This window comes from Leguminivora glycinivorella, chromosome 12 (assembly GCF_023078275.1).
Source record: "Leguminivora glycinivorella isolate SPB_JAAS2020 chromosome 12, LegGlyc_1.1, whole genome shotgun sequence".
In the NCBI taxonomy this organism is placed as follows: domain Eukaryota; kingdom Metazoa; phylum Arthropoda; class Insecta; order Lepidoptera; family Tortricidae; genus Leguminivora; species Leguminivora glycinivorella.
The window spans coordinates 10,799,081-10,816,582 of record NC_062982.1 but is presented as its reverse complement, the minus strand read 5'-3'; the positions used below and the strand labels follow the sequence as shown (position 1 = coordinate 10,816,582).

General features: G+C 38.1%; 1 protein-coding gene across 1 annotated transcript in view; it reads left to right on the top strand.

Moving 5' to 3' along the window:
- Nucleotides 1–17,502, top strand: part of LOC125231587 (zinc transporter ZIP11) — a 132,665-nt gene that overhangs the window by 98,600 nt on the left and 16,563 nt on the right. Inside the window, exon 6 of the mRNA XM_048137045.1 lies at nt 16,947–17,105. Within this exon, the coding sequence (XP_047993002.1) occupies nt 16,947–17,105 (159 nt within the window). The remainder of the gene's footprint in view (nt 1–16,946; nt 17,106–17,502) is intronic.

The window sequence follows — 17,502 nt, the reverse complement described above, 5'->3', positions numbered from 1 at the left end:
TTTTTGCCACCGACGTAGTATTAAAAAAAACACCTCTTCGCCAACGCCCTCAGGATGCTGGAACTAGCCCGCACTGTAGTGTAGAAACAATCTACCCTAGCCTCCGCGAACATCCCCGATGCACTACAAAAACGAGGTAGTCCCATCAACACCCTAAAGGCGTTGTTATGCTGAATACGAAGAGCGTTGTATTGTTTTTGCGTATAGCCCACAGACTATAGCAGTGTAAAAAAAGGTAGTACAAAATGGAGGTACTCAATGGAGCAACTAACAAATCTGTGGGCCACCATATACGCTCCAGCACACAACGCTCTCCGTTCTCTCTCAATGTCAGCATAGTCCTTCAAGTCAGAGGTTACTATGTGCCCAAGCAAGTATAGAATCATTTCAGAATAATGTTACACTACATGGTACTCCACATTCCTCGCATAAACGCTCATGTTCTGAAAATGCTCAAGGAATACTTTTGCAGAACAGTTTAAAATTGTGGAGTTACAATTAAGGTCGATGATACGTAGCAATAAACACGTTCATATAGGGCAAGACTCATATATATAGCCCGTAAATGGCGAGCCTTGTTAATTGGGACATGTCGCCTGAAATGCCAGAAATTGACACCAGTTTTTGCGACACTTTCGTTCTGTTGTATAATTGTACTTACTAATTTGGAACACCTTTCCACCTTTGTTTCGAAGTTATACATACACTAATTAAGTACATATTTAATAATTTACATGTATACCTAATATACTTGTAGGTACGTATATTAATTGCTTAGGGTGCTAGGCTTTCGGCAGAGTTATGTAACCGAATAATTTTAGTAGTATTTCTATCCGGTATAAATAAAATTTCTATGAAATTATTACGTTTATAAATAACATTTCCGCAGTCTGCTGTCAAAACGGTACAGCTTAGTTCGAGGCCTCCAGGCCAGAGGATCAAACAGAAAATAAGGGAGCAAATTTTAGGAATTTAAATATCCATCTTTCTCACCTATATGTCAATTTACCGCCTCTTTTTACTGAGAAAGATCTAATAAGATAACGAAGACAATTCAAGTAAAATAAACTCAAAACTGCCGTCAAGTTGTTGAACTTGTGGACACGCTCTATGAACTTGTGTAGGGTAAAATTTTAATTGACACTCGTCACCTAAAATGCCAGACATTTACACCACTTTTTGCAAGGATGCCTATTTCCTACTAATTATATTGGACTATCAATAATTAAAGGGATGCCGCTTTACCATATGTTTTATCGGAACTTTTTACAAGTTTTAAATATACGGCGGTCGTTTTGAGTTTATAATTACACGGGCATAATGACGATACACTTTATTAAAGGGGTGGTGCTTCTAAAGAATTTACCGATTGATAAGACTCCTTTATTCAGATTATAGGTTTATGCTCAATCGGTTCATATGTCTTACAACAATAACTAACCTTATGTACCGATTGTTCATGTATAACTAGCATTAATATCTCTAATAATTATTGTTTTTTGTACCTATATAGATAGATTTTCTGAGTAGTAACTAGCCTGCCTTTCACGCAAAATAGGGACAAATGGTTGTTGGAAATAGCCCAAAATAACTGAATAACTATTACCTACTCCGTCCTAGTTGGCATATTAAATTCCGAACTAGAATTCATAGTCACAGTTTTTTACTGCCAATTACCCTGCTATCAGCCTTTAAAGGAAAGAAGTTATCAGCAGAAGCAGAGGTCATAAACGAGTGTTACTGTTAGCGAGTGCGCGGGCAGGAATGCGGGGCGCCAAGAATGTGGACCGGGCAAGAAATGCCCTCGCCGGTACCAACACAACACTGACGATTCTTAACCTTACTCCACACTTATATGGTCGCATGGTCGTTCGGGAACGGTTAGTACAGCGATCGGTGGAAAACATTCGCAAGCTTGGTGCGTGCTCTTTCAGCCCGTACGGTGAGATCGTTTTTCCAGTGCTTGAGATAAGTTGATGTAGGTATGCAGATTGCAGATATGGTTTCGAAAATATAATCGCATATAGACATAGAATGTGATGTTCACATTTGCTTTAGGTTGATACTTTTATTTGAGGTTTAACAGTTTAGGATTTAGGAACATTCGCTGCAATTTCTTTTAAATAATATTAATTAGAAGACTAAATAATAGTGAGTTTGCAAACAACGAATGGTAAGTTATAGTCCTTGTTGTGTCCAATTATTTAGAATCAGCCGGGTGCTAGGCCCAACCAACTGACTACCAATAAATAAATATGGTTTATAGTGTGCAATTGGTTTGACTACCGCGTACAAGCAGTTAAATCGAATAGTAGCACTCATAAACGGTTGTTATGGGTGCACGACAAGGAATGCGCCCGAAGAAGAGTGGACACGCCGTGTTGTGCCCCGAATGGAAAAAAAGTTTGCCGATTCTACGGTGCGCTCGATTCTTCAGTCGTTAACAACAGTCTGCTATAATAACTAAGAAGGAATGTATGCTATTGATTTGACTATGCGTACAATACGAGCAGTTAACTTGAGGCAGTCATAATCGGTTGTGATTGATGCGCAACGAGGAATGAGAATTAGAAGTGTGGATACGCCATGTATAATAAATATCCATTCTCTGTGGTGCTCAATGAAAATCGACATGAAGCTGCCGTTGAAAAAAAATTAGTTCAGCCAGCTACATAAATAACTAAAAGCGTTTAACTGCTGTGTACAACCTGTTAAGTAAACCAATCTAAAGTTGCAAGCGGTTGTTACGATACGGCATGGAATGCACGAAGTAAAGAATTTAGGCCGGAATGTGCCACCATCCGAAAAAACGTTTGCCAGGCTTATGACGCACTCAGATATTTCAGTCATCAGCCATCAATAATAACAAGGCAAATTCTACGCAATAGGTTGGCCAGCCCTAGGGGCACTCAGGTATTTCAATTATCAGTGGCGTACAACTAAGGAGGATTTGTGTCCAATTTGTTTGACTACCGCGTACCAGCAGCTAAGTCGAACAGCAGGCATAAACGGTTGTTATAAGCACGCGAGGAATGCGCGCAGAGGAGAATGTGGGCCAGCATAAAGTGCTACCATAATACCATCGGAGAAAAAAACGTTTGCGAACGTTTTCTCTACTGCGCGCTCGGGTTTTTCAGTCATTTTTATCCGTCTACCGAATAAGAAGAGAAAAGGCTAACATTAACCATCGATTATGCTCTGTAATTTGTTTTTTGTTACATCGGAGAAAAGCTTGGCTTGACATGGCTTGAGAAAATTTTACGCCTCCATTTATTTAACGTTAATTCAGTTTACCTATTTATTTAAACTATTTTTATTTTTGACGCACGATTACGTAAGGTGGTAAGAACGTCGAAATCTTAAACAACATCTTGATTATGAATACATTATTTTTAATTGCATTTAATAGAAATTTGAAATAATGTAAACAAAACATCTGTAATTTGTAATTATATGTACAGTAATAATATAAGCAGTATTTTTTACTTAAACTTATATGTTGCGGTACCAGCGCTGTGGCACTTGCGGCAGCAACGCAGCAGCACATGCTGAATCGGCGCCTTTTAGCAGTTGTGTCTTGATAAAAAAAAATGTCAAATAGTATCTAGTAATTAGTTCTGTAGACCTAAGTTATATTCTAGTTATTTTTTTGTCATGATATTTTTATGCAATAAAGTTTTTATCTATCTATGTTAATTTATAATATTCCAATGAAAAAATATAACAATTGTAGGTTGAATGTAAACCGCTATCAAGTTTTACAAAAAACTCTCATATTTAATTTGACTCTCCTTCCTTAGTAGGTACTGTAGAAAGCAATCGAGCCTTCCTTATCCCACGCTGCCATTTGCGAAGCCGCCCCGCCCAGCGTTAGGCGTGGTGTACATAGTGCCTGATTGGGCGGGCGGGCCGATGCCGGTACATAAGCACAATCGCATTTCACGACCCGAGTAGCTGTGAGACTGAGGCGGTAGGTATTTAGACTCGGGTTTTACTCGACTGTATAAAAAGGAAATTGTTTTCATTTATATGACGATAATATTGCTGAGCTATGTAACTACATACCTACTTACATACTTATACATATTCGGTTCTCTTGTAAAATTTGCAGATTTCACTTTTGTACATGCATTCCGTGGCCGTTTCGTGGCACTTTATTCTCCTATGTCATTCATAAATATTGTTTACTGTCTGTGTGTGTTTACGAATAAAACTTTTCTATTCTATTCTATTCTATTCATTCAAATTATTGCCACCTAGTTAAATATACGAATTTGTGTATACGAGTATCATGATGATATCACTGTTTAACAGAATATTTGTATCGCAATTATGCAAGCGGAGTACTGTGAACCATAATTTATTATAGGACCAAGTTACACAGAAACTTATATAACATATCTATAAAATATTTGTTTATAATATCTAGTCTATATGTGGGAGGGCAGCACCGTCGTCAAAGCCGGGTGATGGCCTTGAAGCGGTGGCGTGTGCCTCGGATGCACATGCTGGTCGCGCGTATTACAGTTTTACAGCGGAGTACTGTTATTTCATAAATAGTATGAATTCAATATACATAATTATGTTTTGAATCTTCAAATGCTTCATGTATAAAATTACAGTTAAATATTAATCATCTGTTTAGCTATAATATCATTAAAATACTTTAAAAACTTTTTTACAAAGTCGTTAAGAAAATCTTTCAATAAAAAATGATCCCCAATAAAAAGCTACTAACGTCATTGACTTATTACTTCTTGGTATTGAGATTAATAAGTACCTATTAAATTATCGACGCGATACGTCTATACCAAACATGTATTTAAGGCGATATATTTCCGTAGACGCTGCGCGCACTCGTTTTTTGAAGCCGTTAAAAACATAGGAAAACGCAATGGAAAAATCTGAAAACGATATATGTTAAATTTCAGGATCTGGTGAGTATGTTATGGAGTTGAACAACATGAATGTTACAACTTCGCTCGATAGAAAATTACTCCAAAGTTACCTCTTCTCTTAACAATAAATCGTTCCCATGGCTATGATAAGAACTTTTTTGACTTGTTTTTTACATCAATATATAGGTAATAAGATTATCTAGATGAATCTGATGAGTTTATGCCGGTAGCGTCATTAAAATAATATAATATTTACCAAATACTACCAAATCCGCAAAGGAAAGATGGAACAACTATGAACCCAATTTTAAGACCTGTTACTAATCCTGTTTTTGCAAAAAAAAAAAAATTTTGAAAATTGTTTTGAAATTGAAAACATTTTCGATGGCACTTATGGCCTCTTCAGTCGCGCGGCGGCGCTTTCAGAGGATGGACCTGTGTCAGTTTTCTCCGCGTGGTCACGTGACATTAAAACAATGGGGAACAAAGCTATGAGGAGGCAGAAAAAATAATTGCGTGCTAGAAAACAAATAAATAAAGAAAATTCTAATCAAAGCCCGTGAAAAGGTAAGAAAATGATAATTTATATATGCACGTAAGTATTTCATTTTCATATGATGTTATCAAGTGACATTTACGATATCTAAACATCATAGATTTTAGAAACCCCTAGATGACGGGTCTGTGACGTCATTACAGCACAACTTTTCCACGTAGAAAATATATGACTGATGTCCAGCTAGTGAACAAACTTATGCAAAATTTTCATAAAAATATTGAATTGTTCGAAAGAAAAGGCGGCGGTAGGTACAGTACTGATTGAAGTTCAGGTACGGTAGGTATTTCTGTCTTTCAAAATTTGGTATAAGGTTAATTAGATCGTGCTACCCTCCGTCTATATTTTTTCTGTGTCTATGCCAAACATGTGGCCAGCCTGACAGAAATTTTGTTTGACAACTATCGCCATTTTTCCACAATAGTTAAAAGATTTCAGTATTTTAACTTCTCAATAAATTTTTATGAAAGTCCATAATCATAGATTGATAAAGCTGGACAATTTTTTTATATTTTTATTTGGTGGGTATGATTACGGTACTTGATATTTAAACATATTTGTCTAATTTGCAAGATTATATGAATCCTTCAACAAGCTGTCTGACTCCTTTGACAATAGTTGATACTTGGTATGAATATTACTTGAGAATTCAAGGTAGGCATAGAATGGTATTGATAATTTATCCTGTGCTGGGTTGTATGTATTCCATTTGGAGGTACGGTAGTGGCGGTAGTGCCCCCGCCAACACGAGTCAAGCGAAGAGAAAAGCTGTTTTCTTGAAGCATTTTGTCGTTCTTCTGAATCGTCGAATTTTGGGTCTGGTTTACAGATAAATATAATTGTCAGGATATGATATCAATATAACTTTATTAAATAGAAAAAGTTTCAATTGCATAGTTTTCATACTTTAGATTTTATTCATATCTTAATATAAATAGCACAGATTTCATCAGTGACTGGCTGAGTGACTTCATCATGTTTGAAGTTGTAGGTTCATAAACAACAAGAATAAAATTCGAAACTTTGGCATATACAGCGCGTAAACGTAATAAGGGCGATAAATAAAACCAGGCGTATAATTCAATATTGTTATCATTAATTAAGAGGTGTTTTTGATTTACTCTTAATTTTCACCCCATAATGAATTTTTGAAAAAATCTCAGCAGCAATGTACTGTAAACGTGGTTGCGATGACAATCAATGACAACTGTCAACGAGCGTTTAACGGGAGTGTGTTTGTATTAAGTTACGGGCCGAATTAATTTGTATGGATAAAAAAAATATTTAAATTGTAAGTAAAAGTTATCTAATTACATTTTATACGTCCTATACTCACCACCGTTAAGAGGTTCGCCCGTATTAGGTTTACACCCTGTATAAGGTCCTAATTTATTAGTTGCAGATATTTTAACACATGATACTTTACATTAAAATAATTAACTTTAAATATAAATTAAGAAATCTTTTCATGTAACTTTTTTGATTTCATTTTCCTAACAAAAAAATTAATTATAATTTCGTCTAAAAAAATCATCATGTGCATTATCACATGTCACAATAACACTGTCTGTCATGTCAACAATTGTTTGTTGTAAATGTCGTAAAGGTTCGGCGGGAAAACTGCACATGCAATGGAAGTGGCCAGTTACAGTTAAGTGGTACGTAAAAGAGGTACTAGAATCTGTTCAATGAGTTTTCATTTAATAATCACATAAACAGGGTGTTTTTACGTAGCAAATTTGTTTTTCCGTTTTCTCCAAAAAACATCGTAAAAGCTATAATGTTTCACGGTTTAATATACTCCAGAGACCGAGTACTATCAGCTGTAAAAATATCTGCATCTAATAAATTAGGACCTTATATACAGCTTAAAGGCTTTCAATATGAAAATGAAAAAGCGTTATTTATTCACGACTGACAAATTTTATGTGTCTTTTTAAACAACAGTGACATGACATAATATCTTTTTACATAAAGTCTATGGTCAAAGAAGCTGATGGTTACTGTGTTCCGTTAACAATAGGTTTATAAGAAAAAACTTCTACATAAAGTAGAAAACACGCCGAGATGTTAATCTTTCCCCTCCTCCCGCCTCCCCATTTTTATGTCCCCATTTTCGGTTTTTTTATATATTCAGGAAAACCGTAAAAGCTACGGTTATGATGTTTAGGAGAAGTAGACCAGGTATATTTCCATAAAATTCTCCACACAGTATTATCTTTGCAGGTAAATAATTGTAACTCGTAATTTTCAAATTATGCTCCTATTTATTATGGGACTAATGATGAAAACGCAAAAAAGCTATTGTATACATTTCGACTGTTATGATACAGCTCATTTCTATGGAACATCTAATTTTTTTTTTCGTGGTTTCAGCATTGGACCCTTAATAAAAGTTGTTCATAATGACATCAAAAGTCACTATGCAAAGTTTGAATGGTCCTTTTCATTTCACCCTGTCGATCTGTAGCTAAGTGCGATTACTAAGAAGTTTCGACGATGGCAGTTGGAGAATCCGAAAAAATCGATAAAATTGATTGTAGCTTAGGGACGTCCTTAAAAGCAACGACAACGCTGACCAAACATACTGTAACTATAAATCATTCGTATTACTTACACAAATGATGAAACCTAATAAAAAAATATAAGGCGGTGATCGTTTACTATCAGGCGATACAGCTGCTCATTTGCCTCCTATTTCATGAAAAAACTAAGAAAGCCCAGTTAAAATACGGCGATCATTATACTGCGATCCGTCTGTGTCATGCTGCCGCGCGAATTTGAGTTCCCGCGTGCGACAAGCGAACAGAGCCGCGCGGGCGGGGCGGCCCGGACGCCGCGCACCTCACCCCCTTGGTTTGGTTAGTTTGACAGATCATCTCGCCTTAACATATATCCTAGAATCGGGCGCAGACACGGCCGTCGGCCAGTAATGAGATTCATGTTGGGCGGACACTTCGAATTAATTTTTTGTATCATTATATGACATAATGAGATCAAGTAGTGTGGTGATCCATTGTTGTAGACAATGCGTCTAGCAAACGTTTCTCACCGAACAAGTGACTCATATATTAGAGAATGGCATCACGCAAACTCCTGAGGCTCCTTTTGGTATAAGTCTATTCGTTGTATAATCACATAATACGAAATCTAAAACTGTCGTTTATTTTTATTTGGTGGGTATGATTACGGTACTTGATATTTAAACATATTTGTCTAATTTGCAAGATTATATGAATCCTTCAACAAGCTGTCTGACTCCTTTGACAATAGTTGATACTTGGTATGAATATTACTTGAGAATTCAAGGTAGGCATAGAATGGTATTGATAATTTATCCTGTGCTGGGTTGTATGTATTCCATTTGGAGGTACGGTAGTGGCGGTAGTGCCCCCGCCAACACGAGTCAAGCGAAGAGAAAAGCTGTTTTCTTGAAGCATTTTGTCGTTCTTCTGAATCGTCGAATTTTGGGTCTGGTTTACAGATAAATATAATTGTCAGGATATGATATCAATATAACTTTATTAAATAGAAAAAGTTTCAATTGCATAGTTTTCATACTTTAGATTTTATTCATATCTTAATATAAATAGCACAGATTTCATCAGTGACTGGCTGAGTGACTTCATCATGTTTGAAGTTGTAGGTTCATAAACAACAAGAATAAAATTCGAAACTTTGGCATATACAGCGCGTAAACGTAATAAGGGCGATAAATAAAACCAGGCGTATAATTCAATATTGTTATCATTAATTAAGAGGTGTTTTTGATTTACTCTTAATTTTCACCCCATAATGAATTTTTGAAAAAAATCTCAGCAGCAATGTACTGTAAACGTGGTTGCGATGACAATCAATGACAACTGTCAACGAGCGTTTAACGGGAGTGTGTTTGTATTAAGTTACGGGCCGAATTAATTTGTATGGATAAAAAAAATATTTAAATTGTAAGTAAAAGTTATCTAATTACATTTTATACGTCCTATACTCACCACCGTTAAGAGGTTCGCCCGTATTAGGTTTACACCCTGTATAAGGTCCTAATTTATTAGTTGCAGATATTTTAACACATGATACTTTACATTAAAATAATTAACTTTAAATATAAATTAAGAAATCTTTTCATGTAACTTTTTTGATTTCATTTTCCTAACAAAAAAATTAATTATAATTTCGTCTAAAAAAAATCATCATGTGCATTATCACATGTCACAATAACACTGTCTGTCATGTCAACAATTGTTTGTTGTAAATGTCGTAAAGGTTCGGCGGGAAAACTGCACATGCAATGGAAGTGGCCAGTTACAGTTAAGTGGTACGTAAAAGAGGTACTAGAATCTGTTCAATGAGTTTTCATTTAATAATCACATAAACAGGGTGTTTTTACGTAGCAAATTTGTTTTTCCGTTTTCTCCAAAAAAACATCGTAAAAGCTATAATGTTTCACGGTTTAATATACTCCAGAGACCGAGTACTATCAGCTGTAAAAATATCTGCATCTAATAAATTAGGACCTTATATACAGCTTAAAGGCTTTCAATATGAAAATGAAAAAGCGTTATTTATTCACGACTGACAAATTTTATGTGTCTTTTTAAACAACAGTGACATGACATAATATCTTTTTACATAAAGTCTATGGTCAAAGAAGCTGATGGTTACTGTGTTCCGTTAACAATAGGTTTATAAGAAAAAACTTCTACATAAAGTAGAAAACACGCCGAGATGTTAATCTTTCCCCTCCTCCCGCCTCCCCATTTTTATGTCCCCATTTTCGGTTTTTTTATATATTCAGGAAAACCGTAAAAGCTACGGTTATGATGTTTAGGAGAAGTAGACCAGGTATATTTCCATAAAATTCTCCACACAGTATTATCTTTGCAGGTAAATAATTGTAACTCGTAATTTTCAAATTATGCTCCTATTTATTATGGGACTAATGATGAAAACGCAAAAAAGCTATTGTATACATTTCGACTGTTATGATACAGCTCATTTCTATGGAACATCTAATTTTTTTTTTCGTGGTTTCAGCATTGGACCCTTAATAAAAGTTGTTCATAATGACATCAAAAGTCACTATGCAAAGTTTGAATGGTCCTTTTCATTTCACCCTGTCGATCTGTAGCTAAGTGCGATTACTAAGAAGTTTCGACGATGGCAGTTGGAGAATCCGAAAAAATCGATAAAATTGATTGTAGCTTAGGGACGTCCTTAAAAGCAACGACAACGCTGACCAAACATACTGTAACTATAAATCATTCGTATTACTTACACAAATGATGAAACCTAATAAAAAAATATAAGGCGGTGATCGTTTACTATCAGGCGATACAGCTGCTCATTTGCCTCCTATTTCATGAAAAAACTAAGAAAGCCCAGTTAAAATACGGCGATCATTATACTGCGATCCGTCTGTGTCATGCTGCCGCGCGAATTTGAGTTCCCGCGTGCGACAAGCGAACAGAGCCGCGCGGGCGGGGCGGCCCGGACGCCGCGCACCTCACCCCCTTGGTTTGGTTAGTTTGACAGATCATCTCGCCTTAACATATATCCTAGAATCGGGCGCAGACACGGCCGTCGGCCAGTAATGAGATTCATGTTGGGCGGACACTTCGAATTAATTTTTTGTATCATTATATGACATAATGAGATCAAGTAGTGTGGTGATCCATTGTTGTAGACAATGCGTCTAGCAAACGTTTCTCACCGAACAAGTGACTCATATATTAGAGAATGGCATCACGCAAACTCCTGAGGCTCCTTTTGGTATAAGTCTATTCGTTGTATAATCACATAATACGAAATCTAAAACTGTCGTTTAATTTTAGGTCGATTCGCTACATTTTTAACGACGTCGCGGCGTGTTTAAATATATTATATTAAGTCGGTCGGCATGTTTTCATTTGGTGTTGCAATGCATCTTTCAAGACTGTGCGGCGGCGAGGCGGGCGCGCCGGCCGGTCGGCGCGGCACCCGCGGCACCCGCGGCCCGCTCCCGCCACTGTTAACTCTGTGTGGTCAAGTATGCAATGCTAACTGGACCCGAGAAAGTCGTCTATTTCGAAATTGTGTGTTGCGTGATTCCAATATGCGGTGTCGCTGCGGTGCCGCGGAGTCTGGTGCGCGTTGCGATCGGTCGGCGGCGCGCTGTCTGCGCGTTCTTCCGGACGCTGCGCGCAGCGCACCCGTCCAACCAGTCGCAACGCACCGCCCGCTGCCTGCCGCAGGCGATCGGCCTTCGGAGTCGAATAATTAAGTCGAGAGAACGACGCCGGCGTCGTCGGACCCCGAAGAAGCGGTCGCGGAAGGCGCTGCCAGCCTTGATGGCGCTGATCTGCGCAGTCGCGGCCGGTTTGCGGTGTGAATTGCGCCGCAGTTTCTCAAACGCCCTCGTAGACTGTTTGATCGGCTTGCAATTTCGAACGATGACGACTTATGATCAAGAATTTAGTAAAGTCGTATCTACGTCATAATCTGAGGCGCTCGCTAGGTTCTTTGTTCTTCAACGTCCGAATTAGCTAACGTATGAACGGTTTATTACGTATGTAGGTACTCTATGTGTAGGTATATTACATAATCATTTTACATATAGAGTTCACATTATTCTATCTAACAGTACATACCTATCAATTCTACAAGACGTATTTTCCACTAAGAATTCTTTGTTATGAGGGCTTCACCTATGCAGAAATACTGCTCTCATGTTTGCCCAATGCTTGCACAAACTCAAATAGACCACAAATCACTGTACCTACCTGTACCTAAATATTAACATTAAAGACACAGCTGGGCATTTTTTTAGAATTTGGGACCCCCAATTAGAGAAAGTTGTTAACAAAAACCGGCCAAGAGCGTGTCGGGCCACGCTCAGTGTAGGGTTCCGTAGTTTTCCGTATTTTTCTCAAAAACTACTGAACCTATCAAGCTCAAAACAATTTTCCTAGAAAGTTTTTATAAAGTTCTACTTTTGTGATTTTTTTCATATTTTTTAAACATATAGTTCAAAAGTTAGAGGGGGGGGACGCACTTTTTTTTCCTTTAGGTGCGATTATTTCCAAAAATATTAATATTATCAAAAAACGATCTTAGTAAACCCTTATTCATTTTTAAATACCTATCCAACAATATATCACACGTTGGGGTTGGAATGAAAAAAAATATCAGCCCCCACTTTACATGTAGGGGGGGTACCATAATAAAACATTTTTTTTTCATTTTTTATTTTTGCACTTTGTTGGCGTGATTGATATACATATTGGTACCAAATTTCAGCTTTCTAGTACTTACGGTTACTGAGATTATCCACGGACGGACGGACGGACGGACGGACGGACAGACAGACATGGCGAAACTATAAGGGTTCCTAGTTGACTACGGAACCCTAAAAATTGACTCACTGTCAGTTTTGTGACGATAATTACAATAAAATATTATTTTTGTGTTACATAAACTTTAAGCGATAATCTACATTCAGAATGCGAAAAAAGTAAATTTTTAGGCAGATTTTATGCTTAATTGTCGTCACAAAACTGACAGCGAGTTAATTTTTGTTAACAACTTTCGCTAATTGGGGGAAACAAATTCTGAAAATGCTCAGCTATAAAAAGTATCCAATCTTTATTTTGTATATAAAGACATCATCTCATATCATATAGATAGTCAGATCATCATCTCGATAGCACGTAAACAGTTTGGAAATCACAGAATAACGAAACGCGATAATTTCTTATTCATGTTGACGCAAACGGATGGGGTAATGGAGCCATCAACTGTGTCGAAGCGAGATCGCGTGTAAATGTAGATAGAAGCTGACCAGAGCTAATGTCTCTATTCATTGGTTCAACGTAATTATTAGCACGGTGGGTAGTGGGCAGGATACGGCGGGAAGGAACGATGGGAGATGGACAAGATAGGCTACTGAATAGTGATTAAGGTACTTACACAAAAATATCGGTAAAAAGGACTACTAGAAACTAAATTAACTTTTTATTAAGCAGAAACGTCTGCTAACGATTCTAAACATTTTTATATTAAAGGAAAAAATGGAAAAATTTACGCTTCACCCCAACCACCTTGACCTGACCTTTAGACGTCACCCCAAGACGTGTGTACAAAGGGAAAGGCATGGAAAGATTTGCGAAGTCCGGCGTGGCTTCCGTAGCTCAATTGGTAAGAGCATTGCACGGATTGCAAAAATGGTGCGGGTTCAAGTCCCGCCGGAAGCGTAAATTTTTCCATTTTTTCCTTTAATATAAAAAAGTACTAGAAACTAGTTACTAGGTAGCAGCAGCGGCTGGTCCATACAAGCCGATTCCCACCGGCTTGCCTAAAACTAATTACTAGTTTACTACTTAGTAAAGTACCTAATGTTAAGGTAGGTTTCTTTTTGCTTAGTGTTGCCTAGCAGAAATTTTCACCAGCCGCCACTGCTAGGTAGTTAGAAGATATCTGATATAATAAGCGTTAGCTTAGCACATGAATGAGCAGATAAATAAATCATTTAGATACCTATTTTATTTGGTATAAAATTAAAGTTTACTAAAGTTACTATTACTACTACTACTTACTTAAAAACTTACTAGTCCACAATGTCCTTTGGAATAAGGTATAACTTATCTCAAACGATTTAACAACACATACCACTTAGGTAAAAGGTTTTATTCAAATTCATCCGTGTCACGCATCCTGCTCGGCGGCTCACAGTCAAACGGTTCTGCGAATCGCTGGATATTGTCGCAAATTGCTGCTTTCGCCGTTTGTGAATTATGCATGCGATAGCGTAAGGGCATAGCGTCACGTCGCGCGGTCGGCTACCCGGCCCTTGTGGCTCCGCTGGCCTAACGAACACAGTTTTCTACCCTTATTTTTGTTTCTCAAGCACTTGCAAAGTATTTAATTGCGATGTTATCTACGAGTCGCAATTTTTAACACTAGTTTTGTATCTTGTGGCTCCGCGTACACAAGTTTCCACCCTTATTTTTGTTGTTTCGCAAATTCCCACAGGGAAAGTGTTTCAAATATTATTGCTGTTGCGATGCTTTCTAAACAACTTTCATGCGTCAAACATAAGCTTTTTACCACGCCGACAAGTAAGATATTAAATTAAGATGTTAAAAATGTGCATAAAACATTACTTACAGAATGCCTTTCTCATATCATCTGGAAAATGGATATTACTTGGCACAAAATAAATGTGTGCTTGGAGCAGAGTTGCAAAGGATGTTTATTCAATATCTGCTCGTATATACCTAATCATTTTGCATTTTCTTGGATGCAAAATGAGTCTTGGCGCAACTACTGCTCGCGATAATTTCAGGCAGACGAGTTTTCACGAGAACATTTCAGCAGGGGTATAGTTAAGACTAGTACCGTCTACTAACTGTACTTGGGTACTCTGTACTGGATACTCGTCCATCTTCAACTGTTCATCCTAGCGCGTTTCAATAATTAATCTTTTGATATGAGATAAACATGTAATTAGGTATACACCGCGTGTCGACAAATGAAGTAATAAATCAAAATATATTGACGTCTCATGAAAACCGTGGGAATAATCATCGCAGTTATTAAGTAAACCCGTTTGCCCTCACTGCCTCTTGGCAAGACATACACTAACTGAAAGTTACCTAATGCTTATTAAATTTGTCCATACGCTTGTTATCGTGTCCTTACACAACTACTTTCCAAACTTTCACGTGGACATTCTCTCCTTTTGTATCGGCTCGCCGCAATGTCATAATATTCGAGCTTTATTTCCTTATGCAGTAACTCATTTTGGTTGATAATGTAATAATGATGGTATGCTTATCAACAATTCAACAACAACAATCTGTAATCTTATCTGTTTCCGTTCGAACGTATTTGTAGCGAAGGAATGCATTCGTTTAGCTCCCTGAAAATCGGCCTGAAGTTTCGGGGAACGCTCTTGTCGCTACCGCGCGTCGCGCGTCTGTTAAAAGGAAAGTCTGATGATTGGTTCGAGAGGAGATTAGGTATGAGCTGCATCGTCGTGTGGGGTGGCCCTGGCGGCGTTTCCCACAGAGGCGGCTCCACGACCAGTCCGTCGGAATGTGGTCGCGGCACCGGCCCGCACTTTCACCAAAACAATTCGTTAGCGGCCTCTTTCGGCATCGCACCGCACCTCACCCCTCCACCCCGCATACGTGAAAATTAACAACACACTGATACTTGACTCCGCGATCAGTATTTTGGATACGGGGCCCTTTTATGTACCACGCGCGCCGACGCCGCCCTAAACAAACATGTCTTTATAGTGAAATCTTCTGAAATCGTCAATCTTGTTACATTGGGTTCTTAATGTTCTTCCCCTATATTAGCGCTGTGGTCAGGCTTGTTCATGAAACATTCTATGGCCCCCGGTAACAAATGGCAACGCCCACATAAGCTTCGTAAAGCGCATACGAACATAACGTAGTATAGGCGGTTTCATGCCGTAAATGATCTTTTGGTATTTTACATTTTATAAGTCATTCATGAAAACTGGATTCGTGAGAGACTAAACATTTTCATTTAAGTATATACTTTTTCGAATGCTCTTAGAATGTGTTTTCATTACCTGCACTAAACATGAATAAAAAGTATAAGTAAATTAACTTTTGCATGTTTTGTTTTGTCGAAGTATGTACTTGTCAAACAATCTTGGTGAATTATCTTACACGTAAATATGTAGTAGTTATTAGAAAATATTAGAATTACAAAACACAGAATAAAAAAAAGAATACTACTTTTTCTTTGTCGTTGTTGTTCCACGTCATGCTTCCATGTTGTGAAGCGAGCTTTAGATATTTGCGAGTACCAGTATCGATCGTCTCAAATTAAAATCGCCCGCTAGGAGCTTTACGGTCTATTATATTAGGGTCCTCCTTTGTGTAATTAATTATTGAGAAATCTAATAAATATAATTATGATAAATCAGCCTATATACGTTCCACTTCTGTATTACACAACGAGAGGGTTTGAACTAAAATAATCCTAGTTTCATGCGGCGTGGGGACTTCACATACACCTTTGAATTTGATCACGGGTTTATACAAGTTTTTCCGCGATGATATCCTTCACCAAACGGCGAACATAAAAAATATATCCGAAAAACTCATCGGTCAGCTGGAGTTTGAGACCCCGAGCGCCGGATTCAAAGTCGGTTGCGTGCTCTTACCGCTACACCACCGGCGTTCTTCTAGAAAAATCTTCTTTTTTTATGAAATTGGAGGCAAACGAGCAGACAGGTCGCCTGATGGTAACCGATCACTGCCGCCCATGAATACCCGAAATACCAGAAGTGTTGGAGGTGCGTTGCCGGCCTTTAAGATGGGTGTACGCTCTTTCCTTGAAAGTTTGAAGGTCGTATCGGTTCCGGACCGATACGACCTTGCTGTCGGAAATTCATTCCATAGATTAGCTGTGCGGTTCAGGAAGTTTCTGGAGAAACTCACTAATTTCTAAATGAATGTTGTATGTATATTGTTCAGGTACGGCCAGCTGTCCGGCATGGTGGAGCCTGTGTTCGGCGTGCTGGGCGCGGTGGCGGTGGCGGCGGCCGAGCCCGCGCTGCCCTACGCGCTGGCCTTCGCCGCCGGCGCCATGATATACGTCGTCGCCGACGACATCATCCCTGAAGCCAACGCCTCGTGAGTACTGCTTCACATACCTACACTAAGGGTAGTTGCATCAACCACAGGTTTACAGATACATCAACGTCACGCAGGAGGAGGATGTTGCGTACGAAAGAAGTTTTACATGATAGGTACTGGTTTTGAAGGAACGCGACTTTTCCTAATAACGATCCTTTAAGTTCACTGTATCATAGCTAATAAATACCCACTTATTTTTTCAAGCGTTTGAGGACACCAACACTAGTATGAACATTATGTATATGGACCTATTACGAAACAACTAAGCTTTTCCTCATGGTGAATTTCCATACGCATACTTAAGACTTCAAATTAGGTTGGTTCAATACCTTCAAAACAAAGTAAAGGCAAGGGTCGTAAAGGTAAGTTTAGCTCACTTTTGCCGTAACCGTAG